At 45.5% G+C, this 26,656-nt stretch overlaps 1 protein-coding gene across 2 annotated transcripts in view; it reads right to left on the bottom strand.

The window, feature by feature from the left end:
• Positions 1 to 4,410: 4,410 nt before the first annotated feature.
• DENND5A (DENN domain containing 5A) overlaps positions 4,411 to 26,656 on the bottom strand; it is an 87,149-nt gene continuing 64,903 nt past the window's right edge. For both annotated transcript variants that reach the window (XM_019656231.1, XM_019656232.1), the window contains 12 exons: positions 25,520 to 25,672; positions 18,952 to 19,036; positions 16,737 to 16,821; positions 16,116 to 16,244; positions 11,946 to 12,067; positions 10,613 to 10,758; positions 9,395 to 9,513; positions 8,852 to 9,033; positions 8,180 to 8,262; positions 7,552 to 7,675; positions 6,761 to 6,926; positions 4,411 to 5,431 (listed from right to left, as the gene is read on the bottom strand). In XM_019656231.1, the coding sequence (XP_019511776.1) occupies positions 5,248 to 5,431; positions 6,761 to 6,926; positions 7,552 to 7,675; positions 8,180 to 8,262; positions 8,852 to 9,033; positions 9,395 to 9,513; positions 10,613 to 10,758; positions 11,946 to 12,067; positions 16,116 to 16,244; positions 16,737 to 16,821; positions 18,952 to 19,036; positions 25,520 to 25,672 (1,578 nt within the window). In that variant the 3' untranslated portion in view covers positions 4,411 to 5,247. The remainder of the gene's footprint in view (positions 5,432 to 6,760; positions 6,927 to 7,551; positions 7,676 to 8,179; positions 8,263 to 8,851; positions 9,034 to 9,394; positions 9,514 to 10,612; positions 10,759 to 11,945; positions 12,068 to 16,115; positions 16,245 to 16,736; positions 16,822 to 18,951; positions 19,037 to 25,519; positions 25,673 to 26,656) is intronic.

Genomic DNA, 26,656 nt, shown 5'->3' with positions numbered 1-26,656 from the left:
ACGTACCAAAGCTAATCTCACCGTTGTTGCCTCTGAATGTCCAGAAATCTGCCAGCAAGAGACCAATGCTGAGCCCCAGATATGGTACTATTCCTTGAGAAGACGAACCAACAACCACTTGGTGACAAATAAACTATATCAGGCCCCTTCCATCCAGCAGTTCATTTTTACAGGGGTAGAGATCTAGTCTGGGAATAGGTTTGCCTTTTCTGCCCACACCAACAACCAAAAGCTTAGTGAGTACCTGATCCTCAGGTATGGAATTCTATCCAGCATAGCATCCAACCAGCGCACCCATTTCACAGGGAAAGAAGTTAAGGGGTGAGTCCAGAGCCCATGACACAAGGATCTATTGGTTATGTATACACTGTACCATTCAGAAGCTGCCAACCTCAAAAAGCATTGAAATGGCTACGGAAGGCACAACTGAAGCTTCAATAATTTGAGGCTATAATATCCAAGGGTGGGGGGCCATCCTTTAGGATCTAGTATATGCATTCAATCAGAGACTTGTATGTGGTACTGTGTCCCTAAGAAAGAATACATGGGTCCCAGAACCAAGGAGCAGAAGCAGGAGTGGCCACACTTACAATCATTTATCAGGACCCACGGAGGGACATCGTGCTTCCTGTTCCTTTAGCTCTGGGTTCTGCAGGGTTGGAAATACTGGTCCCCAGAGGACATAAACTCTTGTCAAGGGACACAGAAGTACATTCTCTAGGCCCCAGTGCATTCATCTACAAGCTCTGGCTGCCACCAGGGTACTTTGGACTCTTTGTGTCTGAGGACCAGCAGACAAGAATGGAGTCACCATCTTGGCAGAAAAAAATGAGCTTCAATAGCAGGAGGTGTCAGAGCTGCCTTTATCCAGCGGGGATGGGTAAAACACACGTGAAACTCCTGGTTTAGTAGAGAAATAGCCGACTCCAAGTCTACAACAGGGAATGGACAAGGCAAGCCTGGGGTATCTTGAAATACTAAAACGCAACAACCAGGGTCATGTCAAACATCTCAGGCCAACTTGAAGAGACTCCCAACAGCCAAGATGAAACAATGATAATAACTGCCAATGGAATGAAATCCATCAAATACATTTAAAGCCTTGCGTTCATCATATTTAAAAAAAAGCCACCTTCTGAGAATAACAGGGAACCAGTCCAGTTCATTACCTTAAAAGTTGAATAAATAAAAGAATTAGGTACTCATCCTGCCTTTCTAGTACAAACTCTACTGAGAAATCAAACAGAGGAGGGGCAGCATCTCTTTATAAAATTATTCCATCTAATAAATGAAAATAAAATTATAGATTAGAATATCTCCATGTTGCAACAGACCTCCCTCCTCCTAGTGAATTACTTGTAGGATGCAGGCATTGGGCATCAGTGGCTGCTAACATCAAAAAAAGTGAACACCAGGGCTGGCCGAGTGGCGCGATGGTTAAGAGCTGGCTTGGGACGCCAGAGGGCCCCGGTTCGGATCCCACATATGAGGGCCAGTGATGCTGCCCTCTACAGCTAAGATGCTGAACAACAGCTCAACCTGGAGCTGGGCTGCCGTGAGTCACCGGTGACAGCAAAAGCTGAAGCCCCTGTTGCAGTGGGTTGCCATGGGCTACCGTGTATAGCCAGCAGCCAGCAGCCGCCATGAGTGGCTGTCCAGAAGCCGGCGACTGATCTGCCTCGCCCAGGAAGAGCGCAATGATGGTGCCAACTTGGGCCAGTGAAGCAACGTCCTCCACAACTAGATTGAAGAACAAAAGGACAGCAACTTGTCTGTTCCCCTTCCCCCAATTCCCCAGCGCTGTTCCCATCCCCCCCAATTCCCCAATAAAAATCTTTAAAAAAAAAAAAAGTGAACACCAGACATGATATGTCTCCTGCTAAATGAGCACACCACCACCTAGAGTCTCATCAAAGGTTCAAACCGGAGGCAAATCAGGCCTCTGGATCAAGCTGTTGATTTGCAGGAAATGCAGAGGATGAAGCAGTGAACTAACTACACCACCAGCATAAAATTAGCAAAATCCAGACTGTGTAAAACTATAGATCAAATGGCCCAGGTTCTTCAACAGATAAACTATAAGGAAAAGAAAGGGGTAGAGGCAACCTTTTAGATTAAAAGAAAACTTAAAAATTGTACCAAGTTAAAAAAACAAGTGATACTAAAAATTAGATTGTGTAGGGACGCATACTTAGGTGATAAAACAAAGAAACTCAAGTGATTATTACTATAAAGGTCAAGAAGTTGGAAGAAAGGAGGTAGCTGGGTCTGGGATAGGGAACAGGGAAACATGGAGGAGTTCTGGAGAGGCTGGTAAACCTTTATTCTTGACCTGGATGGCGCTCCCCTCTCCATCTCAGACTCTTCTAACACTAGACTTCCGTAAGCTTGGCCATCTGGAGGGCACCTTCACATCTCCATGCTGTTCTCTGTACATGCGATGTCTACTCCTCTGACATTCCTCCACCCTAAGCAGAATCGTCGCAGTCAGTACCTCCCTCGGTGGTATACTCCCTACAGCACCTGCCTCTGAGCACCTTGAGGACAGGGGTCTGGGTCTCAGTCAGGAACCAGGACAGGGCTTGATACAATGGAATAGCGTAACAACCACCAACAATTATCATCCACACCTGACCCTGTTGCAGACATATGTAGTCATTTAGTCCTAACAACTCTATAATGCAGGCACTGTTACCATTCCCACTTTATAGATGATGAGTAAACTGAGGTTCAGGAAAGTTATGTAGCTTGCTCTAGGTCACAGTGGCAGAGCAAGGATTCAACCTACGGACTCTGGCTCTATAATCTACAGTCTTAACCACTGCCAATAAATTCATTTATCCACAGATACTTACTGGGTACCTACCATGTGCCAGTTACTACTTAGTGAACAAGGTGGACCGTGTCCTCCCTTATGAAACCTACATTTAGAATTAGTATAAACCTTGTTGGTGGAAAGGAAAATAAAGAAGAAAAAGGGGATAAAAAGTGACTGACCTGTTGGTATTTTAGAGCAGTCAGGATAGGTCTCTCTGATGACATCTGAGCAGAGACCTGAATCAAATAAGGAGTAGTAGTCAATGGAAAAGCCACAAGCTTGTGGGGAGACAGTTCTGGCAACTGCAAACTACTTATGGGATATGTGTGGCCTTGGGCAAGCGATTAAACTCTGAGCTTTGCTTTCCTCACCTGTAAACTGGGGATAATCTACACTTGCCTTGCAAAGTTGAGGGAAAGGGGGAAGTGTGTAAAGCAAAGCTTAACGGCATCTCTGGCCTAGGCCCACGATAGGTATACATACAGTGAGGTCCATGCTGCTTTTCTTGCCCAGCCAGGAATTCCCCTTCCTGCTCTAGGGGCGCTACCCACCTCTCCCCACTTTCCTTATTCCACTTCCCAAAAAACTGAAGACTCCCCCTCCCCGCTCCCTTTTCAAGTAGACAGCTACAACACAGTCCACTTACGCCCCCTGCTGGCAGCATGTTGCACTGCGACTATCCTAGAAGCCTCCAGTCCCTTTGTTCATCTCTTCAAAAAGCCCTATCTGGGCACTCGCTGCCTGCCAGACACCAGGAATGGAAATGAACAAGATACCCTCTCTGCACTCTAGGAGCTCACAGTCTAGGAAGTGGGCCCAACATGAAAGCGGGCAATGACAACCCAGAGAGGAAGTGCCAACATCTAAAAAACTATGGGAACACAATGAGGGAATGATTAACTGTGCCCAGCGGGGATTAGGGAAAGTTTTATAGTGGGTGACTCCTAATGTAAACCTTAAACAACGAAAAGGAAGTGGGCACAAGGGAAGGCATTCCAGGCAGTGGGAACAGTACATGCGAAGTCAGGAAAACACAGAGGAGGACACTGATTGGTTTGAGGTTTCCTACCTGATCATGCTACACTTCTGGAGCTTCCTGCCAAAGCAGCTTGGTTGAAGAATAAAACCGAAGGAAGCTGGTTCCCAGGACTCTCATAAAGCTCCACCACCGGCGATCCCAGGAAAAGCAAACCCGTCTCAAGAAAGAGCTTTTTTTCCCGAGGACAGAATCTCACGTGTCCTATGTTCCCACACCTGTTTTCCTTACCCTTCAAGAAATGGCCCGTCCTGTATCAGTCAAGATTGTCATCTTTGTAACGTTGACCGTGTCTTTTTCCCGTGTCTGTAGAATAGTAAAATAATCCTTGTCCACATCCCTCTCAAATAACTACTTAACAGCTATGAACGCTCCTGGTGCTGCAGCAGGAAGGACCCAGAAGATGCCGGCCCTCAGGAGCATCCTGGGCAGTCCACAGCCCACAGCCAGGTGGGGAGAGAAGTGATGCTGCCCGGGGTCCTCTGGGACAGACCACATTGCATCCTCCACCACCCACTGCTCATAACCCCCCATAAAAGTCAGGGAACCATGCAGCTTTGTTTCAGGTGTTTTATTAAGTGGGCCATACTGTAGCTGGTTTCTAAGTTGCAAAACAACATAAATTTAACAATAATAACATAGCCAGTTAGACTGTGACAAGCTTTTTCTTTCCTTAAAAAAAGAAAAAAAGAAAAAGACTTAAACACACAATGGAGGGTTAAATAAATAATACAAAAAAGAAAAGGAAAACCTGTTAAAACATGCTTATGTTTACTTCTGTGCAACTGCGTGCCAAGAGAAAAAGTGATGTTCTGCACGACGATACATCTCAGCATGTCTTCTTCCCAAATAATACTGACAAAAAGAAAAGATGTGGGACTGACTCGTCAGTGCTTGGAGGGGCACTACTAAAAATCCCTTTGATTGGAGCTTGGGGCTTCCCGCTCAGCACACCTGTGTGTGGCCAGGGAAAGTCAAATATCCATAATAATGTTAATATAGAAAACATTAGTTTAAAAAACGATGTGGAATGGCCTCATTAGTGCGGTGGGGCAAGGAAACAGAGCTGCCCCACATGCAGTGCCAGGCTCAGTCCAGGGAGGCCGCAGGCTCCCAGCACGCGGCCATGGCGAGGGAGGGCACCAGCTTCAAAATAAGCGGCACCAACCTCGTCTCCCTCTCCCTATCACTCTTTCACATGAAAGTGTGTAAAAGGCAAATCAGCAAATAAACTCTAAAATAGATTATTTATTCCAAAAATCCTCTAGTTTTCTTTTTACAGTGAGTGTACATCTCCTCTCTGTCTCCTGCACAACTCGCGAGTCCCGTGGGGAAGGTCAGAGCTGCAGGGTGAGTCTGTTTCTCAGTCCTATTGCTAGCTGGTGCCACCAGGTCAGATGTCGATGCCCTTGACAAGGGATGTCTCCAGCGTGATGTTGAACTCCTGCAATGTCTGCAGCACGCGGATCAAGGAATTGACCAGTGTGTGGTCTTTGATCAGAGCCACATCCTCATACATGTGTGCAGTGATGGGGCAGTCAGCCAGCAGGGCAATCCAGTGGTGTAGGAGGTGATCTCTGGCGGGCAAGATCAGTCCAGATGGGTCAGAAGGGAAAGGAAGGGAGATGGTTAGTGCAAGGCCAAAGGGAAACGGCTCCATCACTCTGTAAACAGTCTGAAGCTGGAGAAGCAGACAGCTCCCCACAGTCCTTTCTTTCCGTAACAGGGCTTGGCAAAGAGGCCTTACACGGCTTTAAAAGGCTCCCACTGTGGGCTGTCCAGCCACAGGACACCAACCCAATCTGACCGAAATCAGCCCCGTCTTCTACCACCAGGCCTGCTTCTCCTTCCCTGCCACCCCCTCCCTCCCTAGATAACCCCACCGCCAAGCAGACACCAGGTCCAGTCAACACCACTTCCTCCATCCCAACAGCCAATCATTCCTCCCCACACTACCACCACTAGGAATATTATTAAGAGCTAACATCCACATAGCGTTTAGTATGTATGTACCAGGCACTGTTATAAGAGATTTAACCCTGTGATACGAGGAAGGTGCTATTCGTGCTATTATTATGACCACTTTATATAATACATGAAGAAACTGAGGTACATAGAGGTTAGGTAGTTTGCACATCACACAGCTAGCAAGCGGCTGATCTGAGGTGCGGACCTAATGAATCTGGTTCCAGAGTCTGTTTTTAACCGTTACACCAACTCCCTCCCTTCTGTGACCTGAGCCAACTACTGCCTTAAGTTTATTTGGGCTTCATGCTCTCACCTGAGCCACTGGAAGAGCCCGAACAGTCTTGCCCATTCTGATGTATTAGTATACCCTCTATGATATCAAATTAGTATCATTTCGGTCCCCTGTTAAACAAATATGTTCTAACAGGGCAGGATTTTCTGTCGCAGCTCCTCAAGGTCCCTGTCTTACAGCCTCCTCCCTGAAGCCTTCTCTGACCTTTCTCCTCTACGTTTTCAGCATACCTTAGGAACGTGCACTTCTTTTTTTGACTCTCACAACCTTCCACCTTGTACTGTATTTAATTGGGATAAATGAACTTCTACGGAGTATGGACCTTGTTTTAGTCAGCTCCGTTCCCACCACCTGGCACATTCAAATGTTTGTTGAAGGAATGACTAGATATAATGTATCAAATTTCATCAGTGGGTGGTTTTATATCTTCCCATCAAAATGTGGCCACTTCTGCCCAGTTACACACACCCATATGCATGGTACATGAAAGAAATTAAGAGCCCCTAGGAAGCCTTCGAGGTCTCACCTGCCCCAGGGCGCCTGGTCATTAGCTGTCAGTCCCCACCCCATGCACCACACCAGGACTCCAGCACCCCCCAACCCCCAAGGCTGGCTGCTGTGTACTCGGGCTGTGAGGCTGCAGTACCTGGCTCCCAAGCACACCAGCATCTGAAACTTGCCATCCTTGCCAATATTCCGGGGTGTATTGTTGATTGCGGTGACAAAACGGCAGAAATTCCGGGCCCTTGTATGCCAGTTTTCCTCAGGAACTTCATTCTGCTCCAAAGTCTCATAGTAGGTTTGTGCTTTTTCTATAGAGGAGAAAAGCCTGCCAGTGACAAAAGCTCCAAACTGACCTGTCCCTGACTGAACTGCAGGACACTTGCCATGGGCCTCTCCATGCTGATGCAGACAGCTTAATGAGAATAACGTGAGTGTTCTGACATCACTGGTCACATTTCAAAGCGATCTTTATGTTCCTTATTCTTATTTTAAAATTCTACTTATATGGCCCCTGATATAAAGATGGTCCTTTTCCTAGTCTGAAGATTAAAAAAAAAACTCTTGAAGGAAAAGCTCCTTGCATGAAAATAATCCAGGTGGGTGCAACACAGGGCTTGGGCTCCAATGCTATCAACTGTCCTGGATCTACAAAGAGGAAGTGTGAGAGCTCACAACTGGGTCTGTGCTTTACAACAGATGCCTAGAAAGAATCTTTCCTGTCCAATTCTCAGGAGGGGAGGGGTGAAAGGGGTGGGGGAGGGCTTCTATCATTACCTTTGAGAAAAGGCAGGGCAAACAAACAACAAATCTAATCTGACAGTTGCCTGATTTGGCTTCTGGGCCTCAGTTCCCAGTGGTTAGCGCCCATGTTATGTTGGTGAGCCCCCATGTCTCTGTATGCTTTCCCCACCCTCACACCCTAGTCCAACTCACCCAGAAAATCCCAAATGAAGACATTTTTGAAGAGACGGGGTGATTTAAATCCATGCTGGAAAGCCTGTTCCAGGGCCGAGACAAGGCCACATTCTCCACAAAGCAACAGCGTCAGACTGCCTCGCTAGTAAGAAAATGGGAGAGTGACAGGCTTGCCTCAGCCAAGCTGCCCTCCCACCACTGCATCCCCGAATCCACAGCCCACAGCTGGGAGGGCAGAAAAGACATGCAGGGACCTTGTCTGTTTCCCCAGCACCTGGCACAGTGCCTGGCTCAGAACAGCTCTCAGTGAATAGCTGTTGAATGAATGCATGAATGAACAGATGATGGATCTGGGGCCCCACCAGGGGAACAAAGCCAGTGTGGCCATTATTCAGGGAGACCCAGGCAAATCCTGAAGAAGACAAATATACACACTGTTCATTAGGGGCCCAGGGACTCCGCTGGGTCATTAGTGTGTTAGGAAAACAGAGTAATCCAAGGCAGAAGCCCCCAGAGGAAGAATCTGCTCGATTTCAAGCTGAGGTGTACACTCTACATTCAGTGCTGTCCAAGCACATGGGCTTGGAATAATATTATTCTCTCTTATTCAGTATAAGGCCCTGGTTTGGAGGGCAGGAAGGCTCACCTCTTTCTCAGGTTTATGGAAGTGCTTCACGATGCCATTGACTGCCTCCCCAATGGATTCCTGGATCTGCCCAGTGTTCAGCTCTGATAAAAATCAAGCAGACATCCCTAATCAATCTCAGAGGCTAGCAATGCTTAGGTGACTGAGCAGGAAATTGAGGACATTGGGAGGGCTCATGAGAGGCAGGACAGCCTGGACCCTGGGAAAAATGCCTCTCACCCACCTAACTTTGCTGAGCTAGCTCTTCCTAAAATCTTGGAAAAAAAACAAAAGCCAATACCTTCGAGTTCTGTAAAGTTTATTTTCCCTTTTACCGTGAAACTTTTGACAACCAAAAGAGGGCCAAGATTTGGCTGTGAAGCCCAGGAACCAGAAAAGAGCAAGCCAGAAAGTAGATCCCCTCTCCTCTCTAGGATCACATACAAATAGTACAGAGGACCAGTCCTACTCCATGAGATCTCCCCTTTCCTTCCAGCCTCTAGGGAGAGTGTCAAATCCCCCAAATGATCCAGAGAGGAGGGTGACAAATGTCCAAGGCTGCTTTTTGGGTAGAAGTGGTCCCTGAGACAGCTGCACAGGCTGGGATTTGGGCTAATATACCAGGGCTCCCAGAGACCTGCCCCCATTTCTCAGGCTGGGTAGCATGAGGGCCCAGCCCTTTCCCCCACTTACTGGGCTTGTTGTTGGGTGAGATGGTGACAAGCCTCCGGATGACACTGGGGGACTGCTGCAGAGGCGGAGTCCGGCACGGCCTCTCATCCACCTCGGGCTGGGATGTGAGCAGCTCCCCAACTAGGACCCGCTCCAGGCTTCCATCGTCCATGCCCTTCCCCAACCACCGGCCACACGGGAACCTAAAGATCAGGTAATGGCCTGTCAGAGCTGCCAGCTCCTCCAGTATCCTTCCCCTTGCTGCTCTGCAAGAGCCATCAACAAAGCCAATCCCTGTGGACACCTCAAGGCCCTGGTCATCCATCCCACCGCGTGTCATCAGGGAAGCCACCTGAGTGATGGGTGGCCTGGAACCTGTGAGCAGCAGTCACACATCTTCGCTTGAAAAACCCTTCTATGTTTTTCAGGTACACGAGGCAGAGCCAAGCAGGAAGTTGCCCCTAAGGGGTCTCCTTGAGAATTCCACGTACCCAAGCATCAAACACAGCCCTCAGTGGTACTCCCTGCCCCACTACCTTAGAGCGCAGCTGAAGGAACACTTACTTGTAGGTATGTCCTGTGATCTCATTCCTGACCATCACATACTCCACCAGCCATTTGGCATACAGCCCAGAGTTATCATGGCCTATCTGCACAGTGGTGAGCTTCCCCAAGTTCTGGCACTATGAGAGAACAGCCAAACAGAGAAGGTGGGGGAGGTCAAGAAAATTGGAGAAAAGGGCAGCATGCCTCCAAAGCCACAGATCTGACTGGCTGCCTGGCCTCAGCATCTGCAGGGGCAGAGCTCATGGCTCCACCTACCCCCAAAGTGGCAGTACAGCACTATCTCATGGGGGGGGGCCCATGGCTGGAAGAATATGCTGCTGCCTAGAAGGAGAACAGGGCCTGGGAGAAGGCAGCTCTGGCAGTGGAACAGCAGTCTGAGATTCAGAGGCCTCTGTGAACACTTGGGCTCAGCAGCTGGATGAACTCTTGGGGATTTCTCAACACACCATGGACAGCGAGGTATGCAAGTCCAGATGGGTAAGCGCCTTCCAGATAGAGACCGTTCAGACGGGGCAAGCTGCCCCCTACTTAGGTCAACCCTGGGCTCCAGCCTCTGATCATCTCAGGACAGGTCAGCTGGGCTGATGCATAACACTGTATGTAGGGAGCGGAAGTCTGCAGTAAGGGTTAAGCCTGAGAGCTGGAGGTCTGCAGTAAGGACTAAGCCTGAAAGCTGGCAGGCTGACAGGCTCTCAGGCCTGGGTGAGCAGCGTGGGAAGGTTGGCTGCTGAGGAGAAAACAGCCAACGGCCTTGAAAGCTACAGAGTGGAATGCCATCCTGTTAACAGTTTCTGCTTGCTATACTTCATTTTGTCTCTCTTCAGAAAGATTGCTTCCAAGGAATTTATTCCCTGAGAGGAGGGGGCTACTCCCTCAAGGTCCCAAAAACCCCCTACCCTAGGAAAGTTACTTTTGTTATAAAAGCTGTATACAAATAATAAACGATGCCACTCTCTGCCATCAGCATTGGGTGGACCTCCTGTTCCCAGCTTTCGTCTTTAGTCTCTTTCTTTTCCCGTCTCCCACCCAGTCTTCTCAGGTACCCTTTCGGTGGGTTCCTGGCTGACAAGTCAGGAATGCTCGGTTAGTGCGCGGGTCGCATCAACTGTGCAGAGCAAGGCCTCCATAAAACCCTGCAGAAAGCTCCAGAAAAGCAGCTGCTGCAAACCCAGAGCCCTGCAAAGCCTGAGGTTATGGTCCCTGGATAACGCATACCTCGAAGGTCATCTCCAACACGTTCCTGGGAATCTGCAGGGTCTGTGTCTCACCCAGCTCTCCCGAGATGCAGATCCATGGGTTGGCAGTGAACATGGAGCCGCCCAGCTTCTTGCTCGGTACAATCAGGATGTGGTAGGGGATCACTGTGTAGGAGAGGCCACAAAGGCATGGAGGGGGATCAGGAATCCCTCCCATACCTGAAAGGGCCCCGATCTGCCCCAGGCATGCTGGCGTGAGTGTGGCCGCTGATGTACCAGCCCCGGCAGAGCCCAGGGCAACAGGTTCCCAGGACCTAGTCTCTGGCTGGTTCAGAATATTAGCCAGTCCTCCCCTCAGTCTCACTCCTCCCAAACATCAAACATCCAAGTCCATATACAGGCTCAGAGCTAAGTGAACCTCTTCCTTAAACAATATCACCAACTCGACATTGTACTGAATGACTTGCTTTTCAGAGCACTTTTCAATCTATCATCTCATGAACTCATTAAACATTCTCAGGAGAAGCCACACAGGTATTACAATGCCTTTTCTGAGGCGCTGAGAGGGAAAGTTTCCTTCAGGTCTCCTAAATTCTAGTTCAGTGCCGCTTCTACTGAAGCCTACAGCGCTCATCTCTGAGAGGGAGGATGGGTGTCACATAGAAACAAGAGTCCACACAGCTGAGGCTGCTGAGTCACTGGCCAAACAACTAGCCACGGGGCAAATGTAGACTACCTCCTACCCACCAGCGCATCCTGGCACCAAAGAAAGATGAGGCTCCAGAGGCCTTCCCTAGATCATACTGAACCCGCTTCCTCTTTCTGCAATAGGAACGCTGAGGCCCACGGCAGGGCCGGCTGCTCACAGAAACATAACAGATTAGGGCAGAGCAGGACCCAAGCCGCCCACTGCCCTCTGGAGTTCCTTCTGCTACTTCAGGAAGTTGTTTCTCCCTGTGAGCTGGTCTGAAGCCTTCTGTGATGCTAAATGGCTCTCTCAGCCCAAAACAAAAGGAAGACTTCTTTACAGGTATGCAGTGAGGGCAGTGAACTTCACCACTGTACCCCACTCCACCTCATCACCTTAGGTCCCCAGAGCAGTGCTCAGAATAACAGAGACAACATGATGGCCAAAAGGACAGAGCCCCCCCAGTTCAGAACAAGAATAAGAAGCTTCAGAGAAAAAAACCACCTCCAAGGAGGCAAGTGCACCTCTCTCCCCACAGAATCAAAAGGCATATCGAAAAGCACAAGTGAAAATCTTTTCTTTAAAAGGGGGACAGTGAGTTAGCCTCAGGCAGGTTCATGAAGACTGCAACCGAGAAGGCTAGTGGGAGCACAGGTATACTCACAGATAGTTGTGAAGACATTGGTGAAGCAAAAGTAATCAACGGCATTGAAAGAGAGGAGGTGATAGAGGAACTGCTCCTTCTCGTCATCACAGCGCAGGAAGGCATAGCGCTTGTACAACTTTCTATCGGAGAGAAGGCAATACATCAGTTTCCCAGCCAAAAGGAAAGAAAGGAGGTTAGAATTACTCAGTTCTGGAAGGAGCCAGCTAAGGGAAGGGAAAGATGTCAAGCCTCAAGGTCTTTAGGGCCACCTGCAAAAGGAACAAAGCCAGCTACTCTGAGGGCTAGAGGGAAAGTGGCTTAAGCTACAGCAGAAATAACAAAAACCAAATTCTACCTGTGTCCAAGGGTTGACATTACTAGAATGTAAAGTATTAGAGGTCATGTGATCTCCTTTCTGAACTAAGGGCTGGAATGACATTTTCTCAGGCTTCTAGCTAGGGCATCAGCCCAGTGTGTGGTACGGGAGAAGCAAGGGCAGGTCTGTGAACACCACTCAGGACCAGGGCTAGTGTCAGGCCCTCAGCAGACCTGAGACCCAGGAGTCAGAACACTGCTCTAAAGGTGAAGGTAAGCCCAGGACAGCTTCACAGGCAATAAGGGGCACTGCAGGGAATGACCCAGGTCACAGGCAAGGAGGAGCTGCACAGATCATGCCCTTCCCCCCTTGTCAAACTTCTTCCCGTCCCCACCCTTCATCCCCACTGCTTACTCAGCAAAGACCAACTCCTTTGCCTGACGTTGCAGGCCCTCTGCAACTGCCCGGCAATGATACCTTCCCCAAGCAGGGTGGACACAGAGCCAAACGCATAGGCCCTCAGCACAGAGGAATACACAGAGAAAAAAAAAAGGTAACTACACTGGTTGCCAGCATTGCAATCACCACGGCCACAGAGGCAGGAGATTCAGTACATCTGTGAGGTTCTACCTAGTCAGGTTTATAAGGTGCTTTCAACAGGTAATTCACCAACCAAGGCCTACTATGTGCAGGTGCTAGAGAGGGACGCACCGATCCTCAAATACAGTGAATAAATCAGGTAAACACCTCGTAATGAGTTGCCAAATGAAAGGCTCTCTCTGGGAATTTAAAGAGCCATAGGCTTCAATGGTCCTAAGACAATAGGGGCCTAAAGGACAGCAGAATTTAGACAAGTGTGTAGAAGAAGGAGAAGGACAGGGTGGGGAAACCAGTATGACTAGAGTTGAGGGCTCAGGGAAGTAATGAGGCTAAAAAGTTAAGTTAGAGTCAAATGAAGGAAGGGCCTAAATATTCAGGCTAAAGAGTTTGCAATCTGCCATGCAAGTAATAGGTTTCTGCCATTTGCCCTAGAAGTAAAGGGAAAGTCAAGACCAACTTCAGGACATTTAAATTTAATGCAGCTGAGTGGTGAAAGGGGCATGAGGATGAAACTAAGGTAGTGGTAGTAGGTAAGGAGACAGGTGGGGGCAGAGGCTAAGGACCAGAAATGTGTACATGGGAGATAAAGCAGAGCAAGGACTCAAACTGACTCCAAATTTTGAACCTAGGCAGGGAGGAGTGAGATATTCAGAGGGAATAATGGTGACATTAACAGAAAATTTAAGAGAAAGGTAGTTATGCTGAAGACTGTGAAGCATGCTTTTGTTCTTTCTGAGTTAAAGGTGAGATATCTAAATGGAAATAAATGCAGAACTGGAGCTCAGAAGAAACGTCAGAGTTAGAACTTCAGATGTGAGAGTCACCTGCATAGAGGTGACAGAAGTCATGAGAATGGGTGAGATGACTAAGTGAAAGGGTGCAAAGAACATGTGTGCATGCAGAGAACTGAGGACTGTGGAAGCCAACAACCTGGAAAGAGTAAGGGGAGAAAGAGAACAGGATGGTCTAGGGCCATGGAAGCCATGCATTTCAAGGTAGCGGGGGCACTCCCACAGTATTGGTCACTGCAGAGGTTAAGGAAAAAGAGTCTGAGCTCACTATACAGGAGCCGACTAACTTCTTCCCTTAGAACATATGGCCATCTTACCCTGCCTCCACCTTACCCCATCTCCAAGCTGTGAACAGTCTTGGAGACAAGCTGGAAATCCCAGAGACTCAGGAACATTCTAAGATATACTCTCCAAGGCTGTCTACCTCCCCCTGTCTGTGCAATTATGCACACATTTTATGTGCACAATTCAATATTTGCTAGATGCTAAGCAACATGCCCAGTATTGGGAAAGGTACATGGTTCATGACATCAGTGAAAACAAATTTTAATAAGCAGTAAGCAACTAGATAATGATAAAACAGCCATGAGTGGTAAAACAGAGATGCACAAATATGTAACCAATGCTATGGGTGCCTGGAGAAGGAATGGACTCTGGGGAGTCCAGGCAAACCTTGGCAAAGAAAACTTGACTAGTCCCTGAGAGGGCTGAAGACATCCTGAGTAAGGTGAGGGGTATGATGTGGCTGGAGCTTTAAACTAATTGGGGAGAAAGATGAGGGGGCAGGATGGAAAAGTCGGCAGGTTTTGATAAAGGGCCCCTTTCTCTCTCCCTATGTCTCATCCAAAATGCAACCTGTCGCAGCAAAACCCTCATTATCCACTCAGAGTAGTACAGAAGTCAGAATATCAGGTGAGAAGTTACTATAGACTGAGTAAACTCTGAGCTTATCTCCTCTAATGGGGCTATAGTTAAAAGAAACCAAAATCAGCCTCCTCGCTGAGGTCTGCACCGTTGGCTGTTGCCCAGAACTTTAAGCTCATATGACCTAGACCTACCCACTATGGAGCTCACTCTATAGGAGCCAACTAGCTTCTTCCTTTAGAATAAATGGTCATCTTACCCTGCCTCCACACAGTTCTTGTACTTGAACCCCTCTCAGATGCCTTGCTGTCCTCCTGCTGACTTGCAGCCTCTCCTGACAGATGACACTCACAATGGCCAGCAGGAAACACTCCTGCCCTGTCAGGCCCTGGTGCCCACACAGCTACAGCGACAGATTTTTCCACCACACACAACTGTCCTCTAAGAATCTGGTGTGCAAACTTCTCCCTTCCAAACTCCAGCCTCACATGTGTACTTGTTCTCTTTTAGCTGGCCTCCCAATCTTCAAATTTTATGTCCCTATAGGGAATCAAATTTAACCGCTTTAAGAATTGCGATTTCGTAACCTCTCAAGATGAGCTCTCTAACCTATCAAGATTTTAAACCTGGTTTCTTGCTGTGGCTTACACACCCAATGAACAGTCTAAAAAATTATATTTCCACTTTGAATAAAAACAGATTCTGAAGGTTTAATCCATTGGCTCACACAAAATTTCCCTGAGGTCCACTCCTCTGCTTTATCATCCAAAGGAAATTACATATACATAAAAACTGTGAAAACATGCCTAAAAAAACGCTAAACAAAAATGCCCAACAGGCTTGCCAAGAAGAAAGAGCCAAACATATTACATACAGGAAAAGACAGAGAGGTGGTTGGTAGTCTGAGGCAGAGAAGGGGCAGAGCCCTCCCCCCCTCCCCTCTAGTAGCTAGGGTATAGAAAGAATGCAAAGGATATAACATCAAGAGAAGGGAATTGTTGGTTTAGTGGTCTCTGGGAATGTGAGGATCTTGGAATTTCTCCCCTCCCTCTTTGTGAGTGAAAAGTGTAGAGGAGGAGGGCCTAGGAGGGTCATCTGAAAACCCTTTTAAGCTCTAGAGAGACTCAGGCAGGCTCCAGAGAGGAAGAGCAGGGAGTTGGTTGCTTTGGGCTTGCCCTGGACTCAGGAGAGAACAAAGCTGATAAGGGGATATCTTAGAAGTTTCCTTTTAATTCTCCAATCCTTTCCTCCCCAAGAGAGGAAAGAGACCGAGAAAATGCCCTATGCCCAGGTATATAAGTCACCTGAATGCAGCAAGGAGAGGAGGAGCCCCAAAACTCTGAGGTACCCAATGAGGACCCCATCCTTCTCACTACCTCGTTAAGAAAGCCATTTTTGGGCATGCAGACTGAGAAGGTATGGAGAACAAATATAGCAGAATTGTTCATCCACAAATAAAGAGGGAGAAGAGCAAATGCTTCAAAACCTTCCTATGCAATTTGAGTTTAGCTGAATATAGCAGTAATGACATACTGACTGTCCCCCTTCCCACACAGGGGTTTCCAATCCCCCACCATTCCTGAGAACCTGGTTCTATGCCAGGTGAAGTGGCCTTACTTGGTGAGCTCATGGTCTGAGAGAAGCTGTTTCAGGTGTCTGGAAAGTAACTTTTTCTCCATGGACAGTCGCACCCATGCTCTGGCCTTTCCCACGTCAGTCTTGATTTCCCCAATGTTCTGGATGTGCCTGAAGCAGAAATGGGAAAAAGGAAGTGGAAGGTGGGGTGGGAGACGAACTCATTACCAATACCTCCCCTTATGAAGCGAAAAGAGGTCTAGTGAGGAAGCCCTATCCCATCCTGGGAGAATCCATCTCCCTCGTTCTCTAAATCCTTGTGCTTCCATGTAGCTTTGCCAAGACAGGCTCAACACCAATTGGGGGGGGGGGTTCGGGTTGGGGTTGGGGGAAGTGTTGCAGTACAGCTCTCAAAAAGCCAGGCTAACCTCAGAGCCCTTGGGCCTTGAGATACTCTGGGATAATTCTCCAAAAATGTCAGGAAACCCAACTGCTTGTACAGCTCTATAAACGCATCATGAAACAGAAGACCAAGAGAAGGGCTTCCTGGTTAACTGAGATGCTGCCGAAGCCCAAGTCTGAGACCCTGTTATATAAAGTGGACACCTAAGCAGCAACTGAAAGAGGATTTTAGTGGCTTGTTACATATGAGCCCACACTGACCTCATATCCTGAATGAGGGAGATTCTCAGGGGAGACATGACTGAGCTGGCATCAGACTTCCTCCGTTCTGAATCAAGAAGTATTCCTAGAACAAAAAAATCTGTCATGTCCAAAGAGATCTGACTATCCAAATAGGCGACTAGCTTTCTTATCACAAATTATCTATAGGAAATGGTTGTTTTGGTAACACTTTGATCAATCATTTCATGAAGATTTATTAGGTACCCACTAGGTTTCAGATTTAATATTTTTATGCATATTATCTCATTTAATTCTCTAACGACCTATAAGATAGCCAAGGAAGCTATCACAGAGGAGAGAACTGAAATTCAAAGGTTAGCTGCTTTGCCCTGTCAAGTGGCAAAGTCAGGTCCTCTAGCTCTTAATTCAGTATGTTCTCATTATAATCCATGGAAGCAGTGCTTCCACTTGGAGCTATTACTCTTGTCCTGCTCTTGCCTCAAAATGGGCTACAAAAGAGCCAAGGGGATGTGTAAAGAATGTGTTCCAGAATACTTAGGACCTCTAGATACAATACCTTTATATCCTATGTCTGGCCCAACGTGTAAAACTCAGTATCTTCATCACTTAGCTGTTGAGAATTGTTGGTTACAGTTTATCCCTTAGCAGTAAGTTCAACAGCCTTCCTGAGAAGATTCCCCACTCTCATATCCAGAAAGTGGACCAAAAAACTCCTTATTAGGCTACTCAGGGAGCTCTTGTACTTGGTTTTCAGTCAACTATTCTCCCCACATTCAGTGTAGTTGAAGTCAACTAGTTCAGGGCAAACACAACACTGAGTTCATGCCTATCTTTTCATTTAAACTGATCTTTACCATCAAGATAAGAACATCCAAGGAAAGTGAACAAACTCCCTGACACAGAGATGAAAATGAAGGATGATGTGAAAGGGGAGATGCTGTCAAGCAGTAAAGAAAGGAGGGGAACCGTCCTGCAAGGGACACTGCAGAATGGTATAAAGAACACCAGACCAGGAGACAAGAGGCCTGGGTCTAATCTGTCCTCTTCCATCAATTCCCTGTGTGATCTAGTAAATTCAATTTTGCTCTGAGTTCTAGTTTCCTCCTCTTGTAAAATAAGAGGGCTAGACTAGATGATCTCTGGGGTCCCTGACAGCTCTGAAATTTTTGTTAAAATAGAAACAGAAAGGGGCCGGCCGAGTGGCGCGATGGTTAAGAACTGGCTTGGGATGCCAGAGGGCCCCGGTTCGGATCCCACATATGAGGGCCAGTGACACTGCCCTCCACAGCTAAGATGCTGAACAACAGCTCAACCTGGAGCTGGGCTGCCATGAGTCGCCGGCGACAGCGTAGGCTGCACTCCCTGTGGCAGTGGGTTGCCATGGGCTACCGTATGTAGCCAGCAGCCAGCGTGAGCGGCCAGCAGCCGCAGTGAGCGGCCGTCCAGAAGCCGGCGACTGATCTGCCTCGCCAGAGAAGAGCGCAATGATGGTGCCAACTTGGGCCAGTGAAGCAACATCCTCCACAACTAGATTGAAGAACAAAACGACAGCAACTTGTCTGTTCCCCTTCCCCCAATTCCCCAGCACTGTTCCCATCCCCCCAATTCCCCAATAAAAATCTTAAAAAAAAAAAAAAAAAAGAAACAGAAAGGAAGTGTAAGGGATCATTCACACCAGGCCTTAACGCGGGGCACTGACAAACAGGCTCTATTAACTGATAGGATAGATCATCTCGATGCCCATCTCAGAGAAATAAAACAAAAGACTCTGAAAAAGGGCTGGCCGAATGGCTCAGTTGGTTAAGAGCTCGCTCAAGAGTGCGAGCTCTGAGCAATAGGGTCGCCGGTTCAATTCCCAGCCTGAGCTGAGCTGCCGCTGAGCTGCCAATAGGTGGCAGGATGGCTTAGCTAAAAAAAAAGACTGAAAACAGCTTGCTCCACACACAAGACATCAGCAACCACCCAAATTCATTTGAAACCTAAACTCATTCTAAGACTGGCCTCTTGCTGATCTGCCTTCTATCTCACTGATCATAAGGGTACATAATGAAAGCAAACCCCATGGCTATGGCATGCTCTGTGGTTCAAAAAGCCCAGTGGCTTAATATTTAAAAAAGAAAACATTACAGAGCAAAGGCTTCACTGACTTAGAATAGTCTACAGGTGATCACTCCAGTGGGAGATGGGAAAGTGGGTACAGGAGTTCTCTCCAATGCTGCGGAGACCACCTTACCTGAGGTGCTCAGGCTTCCCGGTGTGAGTTTTCTCTGCCGGTTTTCCTGATAATGTAACAGGTGGGACCACAAGGCTGATTTCCCCTGGAACCAACACAAGAGAGAAATATCTATCAGTTTAGATTTCAGAGGCCAAGGCATCCAGTAAACAGAGTCAGAGATCATTTAAACATATAGATATGGGTTTTTGCTAAAAAGTATCTGTACGACAGGTCCTCAAATAATGTTTCGTTCAACGTTGTTTCCTTATAACAATGATATGCCTTAGGAATCAACCTCTTGTTTATAACAATTAGCCTATGGTAAAATTGGTTTCGTTATACATTGTTTTGCTCAAAGTCACATAACATACCAACATTAAATGAGGACTTACTATTTCTTATCTCAATGTACACCCAGGTGCCAGGTATACAAAATCCATGAGAAATATAAAGACGAACAGAAAAGAGAAATGATCCCCCACTGGGAATAGGAAGGATATGGCCAAAACCAGATGTGAATGGACCAGTGGATGAGAAAGAAAAAAGCAAATAACCTATCAACCTCTAGATGGTTTGCTGCTTGAAGGTCGGCTTGGGTACAACATTATGACTTTTGCACAGAGGATCTGATGTCCAGTCTACGAGGGTCTATGATAGCTCCTGAATTTCCTAAAATATTTAAAGGCATTCCTGTCTTTAGTGCACGGTGGGGAGAAGTCATCACTATGATGAGGATTTACTACTGAAGGACAGTTGAAGAAGCCTGCAGGAAAGTAGGCTGGTACCTAACTGCAAGGCTGAGATACAATAGTCAATATAACAGAACCTTGATATTTGGAACTGTAAGTGTTGCAGTTTCAACTATTTGAGACATGTAGTAATCTGTCATTTTATCAAGGCACAAATGTCAATAGCATCACAAGCCTGATTAAGGGAGTATTTGTCTAGATAGTGAGTGAGCTCAGCTGGCCACCCAGCCACTGCTTTGTCTCTTTCTAGTCATCCTTCAGTACCCAGAGACCCTTGTTAGATGATAAAAACTTTATTTCAGATTCATGGTAAATGTTCCTATACAACTGATATAACTCCTAAACATAGTACAATGTTTTAGTCGTAGGATTTATTATAATAATTTTATAAATGACTTTAGTTCTGTATTTTATAAAATAGTAATAGTTATGATAGGAGCTACCATGTCTTCCCTGAGGTTTGCTATCAACTAAGCACTATGTTAAATGTTTAAAATACAATATTTTATTTAATGCTCCCAACAATCCTATAAGATAGGTACCCCATCCTCGTTTTCTTTAGAAAAGAGCAAATTGAGGATCAGAAAGATTAAGTAATTTGTAAACAATCACACAGGTAGTAAGTAGAGTGCTGTGATTCAAGCTTACATCTATCTAATGTCAGAATCATTGCTCTTAATAATGATGCTATACAGCCTGCTTCTGAAAGAGATCGTTTAACTTTGGAAGTTATACTTTCTGAAGAAAATTTTATACTCTGGGATGAACGTGATTTAAGGGCTCAAGATTTTTCCCTTGAGAATATCAAGGATCTATTTTGTTTCTATCCACTAACTTGGTCTATTGGGGTGGGGGTGGGGGCAAGCATTTGAATGGGAGAAAACCCTCATCTATGGATTAGAAAGCTGTTGACATAACCTTGCTATATATTTGGATTTCCTACAAGATTTAACCAGCTTAAAACAAAACCCAACAACCTCAATAGCAAATTGTTAAAAAACACACAAGTTAAAACTAGAAAAGACCATTTTTGTTCACTGAAATAACAAATATTTGAAAGAACACATGTTTGATAAAATCAACAAGACTTACAGCTCCTATACACTGTTACTAACTGGTATTTTAACACAACATATACAGAAGACAATATAAAAGCTTAAAATATTCTTGCTCTCTGAGATAGTAACTCAACTTTTAGAAATCCATTCATCCACTCATTTATCAAAACCATTGGAGAAGGCTCCTAAAAGGGCAGGGACTTTGACTTACTCATCACTGTATTCCCAGCATCTAGGCAGACGAGGGAGGCAGCCTCCCTTAACAGAACTGTGTGGATGTGACACACACTAAATATAACTGGTCACCAGAGAGCCCTCACATGCCATGATGCTGAAGAGCCAAAGGCATAGCAACAGCAGGCCGCTGTGCCAGAAGACCACCCTTGGCTCACAGTGATTGTACCAGTCAAGGAAGGAGGCGAGGGAAAGAGTGAGAGGGCAGCGGCTGGGCTGAAGCTTAGTGACAGGGCACTGGGGTCTTTCTAGTTCAGGGGACGTAGGCTATTCTTTTTCCTCTTTTGTAAAGGGACTAAAGGAGACTGCAAGGTTCAATATAGCCTAACTACCCATCTGGGGATGTAACACAATACACAGATAGTACCAAATTCTGCAAGAATGTCATATACCTGAAGGATGAGAAACAACCCCTTTTCATTTACCAGTCCCCAAATGGCAGCAATTACAAAACTATTATGAAAAAACAAACATCATCACTTACTGTCAGAAAAATATACCAGAGGGCCGGTCAAGTGGCTCAGTTGGTTAAAAGTGCAAGCTCTGAGCAACAGGGTCACTGGTTCAATTCCCACATGGGCCAGTGAGCTGCGCCCAAGCTGAGCTGCCAACAGGTGACAGGATGGCTTAGCTGGTGAGAGCACATGCTCCTAACAACAAGGTGGCCAGTTCGACTCCGCATGGGATAGTAGGCTACGCTCACCCACAACTAAGACAGTACCTTGAGCTGAGCTGCCCTGAGCTGCCGGGAGGCGGCCAGATGGCTCAGTGGTTAGAGCGTGCTCTCTTAGCAACAAGGTTGCTGGTTTGACTCTCACATGGGATGGTGGGCTACACCCACCAGCAAATAAGATTGAACAAGGCATCTTGAGCTGAGCGGCCGCGAGTTGCTGACAGGAGGCCGGATGGTGACTGGGCTTGGAGCTGAGCTAGCTGTGCCCTCCACAACTAAGACTGAAGGACAACTTGGCTGTTCCCCTTCCCCAATTCCCCAACACTGTTCCCCATCCCCAATTCCCCAATAAAATCTTAAAATAAATAAATATGTATATATGTGTGTGTGTATATATACATTCTTTCTCTCCCCCCCCCCCCCACCAGTTAGCCAGGTCTGGGGACTAGAACATAACTGAAGATGTCTCTGCAAGAGAAAGGTGCTTTATACACAGGCTGGCAAAATGGAGGCCTAGTGAACATGCTGTAGGAACCCAACATAAATATCAGAGTCAATCCCCAGCTAAACACGTGTCCCTGTGCCAACAAACACAGGTCGTCATTTCCCCCTGGTGGCACTGTCAATGCTTCACTTTTAGTGCTCCAAAAGCAGGATGCAGAACAAAACTTCAACTGAAAAGCCCCCATTATTCTGTACTGGTTTTCACCAAACAAGTAGCCTCTGTCTATCTAAACTGAGAGGGGGATCAAATGAACTCCAAAAGAAATTACCCACGCTGTGGGAATTCTTGCAGAACATGGCTGCAAAGCTTCAGAGGACAGGTTTAGAGCACATGATGACTTCTATTTTTAAATGCCTAGAGATTTTTATGGCAAATATTAAAAAGTTTTGAAGGAATATGTTTTACTAAAAAGCTGAAAGAGCTCAACATAGTGCCAGGCTTGCTAAACATTAAGGAAAATGATAAAATGATTATGTATATTCTACTCATCTGTTATAAACAAAAGGAAAGAAACAGAAACCCTTCATGTAGACCCCTAGCATAATATAGCTGTCATGTTATATACCCACCACAATGCAGGTATTTATTTTTATTATATGTAATTATCATAACAACACTGAAAGGTAAGTTTTATTAACTCCGTATTACGAATAAGGAAGATAAGGCTCAAAAATCGGAAATCACTTGAAGTCATCGAGTGGAGCTAGGATTCAAATCCAAGTCTTTCTGACTCCAAAGCCCATAGTGCTAACACTACACCACAGAACTCTGAAAATTTTAGGGATGGTGATACACAATTTTTAACATTTAAAGAAATCTATATATAATCAGTGCTGTTTATAATGCTGAAAAATCAGAAATAACTTAAATTACTAATAATAAGGAAGTGATTCAAGTATGGTACATCTATACAATGATACAGTAATTAAAACTGAGATTTTAGAAGAATAATAGGCACTAACATTTATAGAGAACCTCCTAGACACCAGGCTCTGAGTTTAGTGCTTTACATGAATTATCTTCACAAATCCTCATAAGAATCCTATGGTGGTGGGTACTTTTAAAATTCCATCATACACATGAGAAAACAGAAGCTTAGAAAAGCTAGGAATCTTGCTCAGTTTCATAAAATTATTAAGTGGGAATCAAACCAGGTCTCTATGATTTATAGTCTGAACTCTTAAACACTTACTATACTATACTATAGCCTAAAAATGAGTTAAGAACGTGGGAAAAATATTATGAGGTAAAAAAAGCAAGTTACAAAACATTATGTACAGTATAATCCCATCTGAATTTTTTTTAAAATGGCTTTTTTGGAATGTAATTCACATTACCATAAAATTCACATTTATAAAGTATATACAATTTTCTGTACCAAAAAAAACCTGGTTCTTAGTATATTCAGAGTTGTGCAACCATTACTACTACCTAATTTTAGAATATTTTCATCACCTCAAAAAGAAACCCCATACCCATTAGCAGTCACTCCCTATTCCTCCCTCTCTCTCACCTCTGTCATCTGGTAATCTACATTCTGTCTGTGGATTTCCCTATTCTGGACATTTTATATAAATGGAGTCATACAAAATGTGGTCTTTTGTGACTGGCTTCTTTCACGTAATATGTTTTCAAAGTTCATCCACATTGTACCATGTATCCATACTTTATTCCTTTTATTGTTGAATAATATTTCATTGTATAGATAGACCACATTTAGTTGATCTATTCATCAGCTGATGGGCATTTAGGTTGTTTCATTTTTGGCCTAATAAGAATAATGCTTGGCCACCAGAGTGACTCGGTTAAGAGTTGGCTTGGGAGGAGCTCTGAGCAGCAGGGCCACCGCTTTGGATCCCACATGGGCTAGTGACGCTGCGCCCTCTACAGCTAAGATAGTGAACAACAGCTCGGCCTGGAGCTGGGCTGCCGTGAGTCGTCGCTGACCACGGCATAGACTGCAGCCCCTGCTGCAGTAGGCTGCCGTAAGCTACCGTGAGTAGCCAGCAGCCTGCGTGAGCTGCCAAGAGCTGCCGTGAGCGGTCGTCCAATGCCCGGCAACTGATCTGCCTCACCCGGGAAGAGCGCAATGATAATACCAACATGGGCCAGTGAAGCGACGTCCTCCACAACTAGACTAAAGAACAAAAAGGACAGCAACTTGTCTGTTCCCCTTCCCCGATTCCCCAATGCTGTTCCCCTCCCCCAATTCCCCAATAAAATCTTTAAAAAAAAAAAAAAAGAATAATGCTGCTATGAACATTTATGTACATGGTTTTTTTGGACATATGTTTCTATTTCTCTTTAGTACATAGCTAGAAGTGGACTTGTTGGGTCATATTATAATGCTACATTTAACATTTCAAGGAGCTACCAGACTCTTTTCCAAAGTGGCTGGAATTTTTACATTCCCACCAGCAATGTATGAAAGTTCTAATTTCTCCACATCCTCACTAACACTTGTCATTGTCTGACTTTTTTATTTTAGCTATCCTAGTGGGTGTGAAAAGTTATCCCATTGTGGTTCTTTGAATTTTTAAATATACACCTGTACACGTGCACAGGAAAATGCTTTGAAGGACAGATGTGGCAGACTGTATCCATACCTATGAGAACTGAAATTCCAGAAGGGCAGAGATCTTGATTTGTTTTGTTCACTAAGGTATCTCAAGTACCTATAACAGTGCCTGACAGACAGTAGGCCCTTAATAAATATTTGCTGGATTCTTACATGTTATTTTCTAATCTGTCCATAATAAAACGGCTTTTGAAAACATTTCAAGTTCTTTTCAAACGTAAAAATCCATGAAAGTAAAAGTTGTCCATTTTGACTAACTATGCAAAGTAGAATATTTTGAAATAAAGAAATTCTCTGGGTATTAAGCAGTAAAAATCAAACTTACTCAACTTTCTGCAGTCTTCTGTCAAATACAGTTAAGCTATCTGCATATAAAAGAAATGTTAATGACAGACTTTTATCCACTGGGATAGTTAAGGACCCTTAGAGTGAGTTTGGTACTTCTGAGCTCCAAGCTCTCTCTTTCTTTGTGTTCCATCTCCAGACTAGGGCCAGCTGCCAAACTGGATCTATCAGTTTGGCCTTTAGGTCAGTTTGCAGGACAGAAGATGCCACTTTTAAAATGTCTGACAAACACACACATTTATGAAGCTTATTTTTAAAGAAAACAGTTTGGTTCATATTTATTGTTTGTTTAGCTATTTCAAGTCTCACTCCATGCATACCATTTTTCAAAGCCAGCCAGCCAGCTGAAAGAGTACGGGAAAGGTAGTAAGTGAAAACAGGAAGACGGTAGTAAGTGAAAACAGGAAGACAGTTTGCTCAGCAGAGAGGCAGGACATTCTTTACCTGTTTTACTTGTAGCCCATGACTCCAGATCCTTTCCAGGAGGTCACAGAGGCTAGCAATCAAGGTGTTCTCTTCCACCCCGGTGATGTTGACCTCCCCATGCCCTAGCTCCACAGCCTCTCGGCCCATCTTCTCCACCAGCATCCTCTTGGTCTACAAGGAATCAGTTGGTAGGATTAGATAACCACAGTGAGGAGGATAACATGCAGCTAGAGAGGGCTGTGGCCACCTGCACAGCACATCTGCTTGGCTGAGGTCAAGATGAGTGAGACCTAGAGACATACAGTGTATTTATTCTCCACCATATAGTTCAGGTTATGGTGGAATGCATTCTTTAAAAGTTTAGTTAAGACAAACACAGTAATCACTGTATGACCCTGGGCAAGTGATTTCATCACTCTGGATTCAGTTTTTGCATTTATGCATTGAAAAGAGCAGAATAAAACCCTTTGGTCATGCTCACTTCTGACATCCCTGATTCTCACTGCTTGACTGACCTTATTAAACAAACCTTCAAGCATTTAATCTTAGAAATATATCTGAAGTACTTGTCAAGGGGAAAAAAAATTAAGGAGGAACAATTTACTTTTAGATAAAAATTTCAAATGCTTATTGTAACAAAAACCAAAAAAACACACTAAATAATGATAATCGCAGCTTGTATTACTATGTGTCAGGTACTGTATTAAGCATTGCATTATCTCAGTGAAGCCCTCTGATAACTCTAAGTATTATTATTGTTCCCAATTTATTGATAAGGAAATTGAGGTCCCAATATACTGATAAGAAAAAGTAACTTGCCAAAATCACACAGCAAAGAATTAGCACATCTGGCCTTGAACTTAAATCTGCCTGATTATTGAGTCCAAGTTCTTAAGTAAGATTTAACCATGTTATAAATTTGTAGCATATAAAAGTCTAAAGAGGGCTGGCTGAGTGGTGCGATGGTTAAGGACTGGCTTGGGATGCCAAGAGGGCCCCGGTTCAGATCCCACATGTGAGGGCCAGTGACACTGCCCTCCACAGCTAAGATGCTGAACAACAGCTCAACCTGGAGCTGGGCTTGACGGCGTAGGCTGCAGCCCCTGTGGCAATGGGTTGCCACGGGCTACCGTGTGTAGCCAGCAGCCGGCGTGA

The sequence above is a fragment of the Hipposideros armiger genome, unplaced genomic scaffold (assembly GCF_001890085.2).
Source record: "Hipposideros armiger isolate ML-2016 unplaced genomic scaffold, ASM189008v1 scaffold_256, whole genome shotgun sequence".
Taxonomy (NCBI): Eukaryota; Metazoa; Chordata; class Mammalia; order Chiroptera; family Hipposideridae; genus Hipposideros; species Hipposideros armiger.
This window is presented reverse-complemented; position numbering and strand designations above follow the sequence as displayed.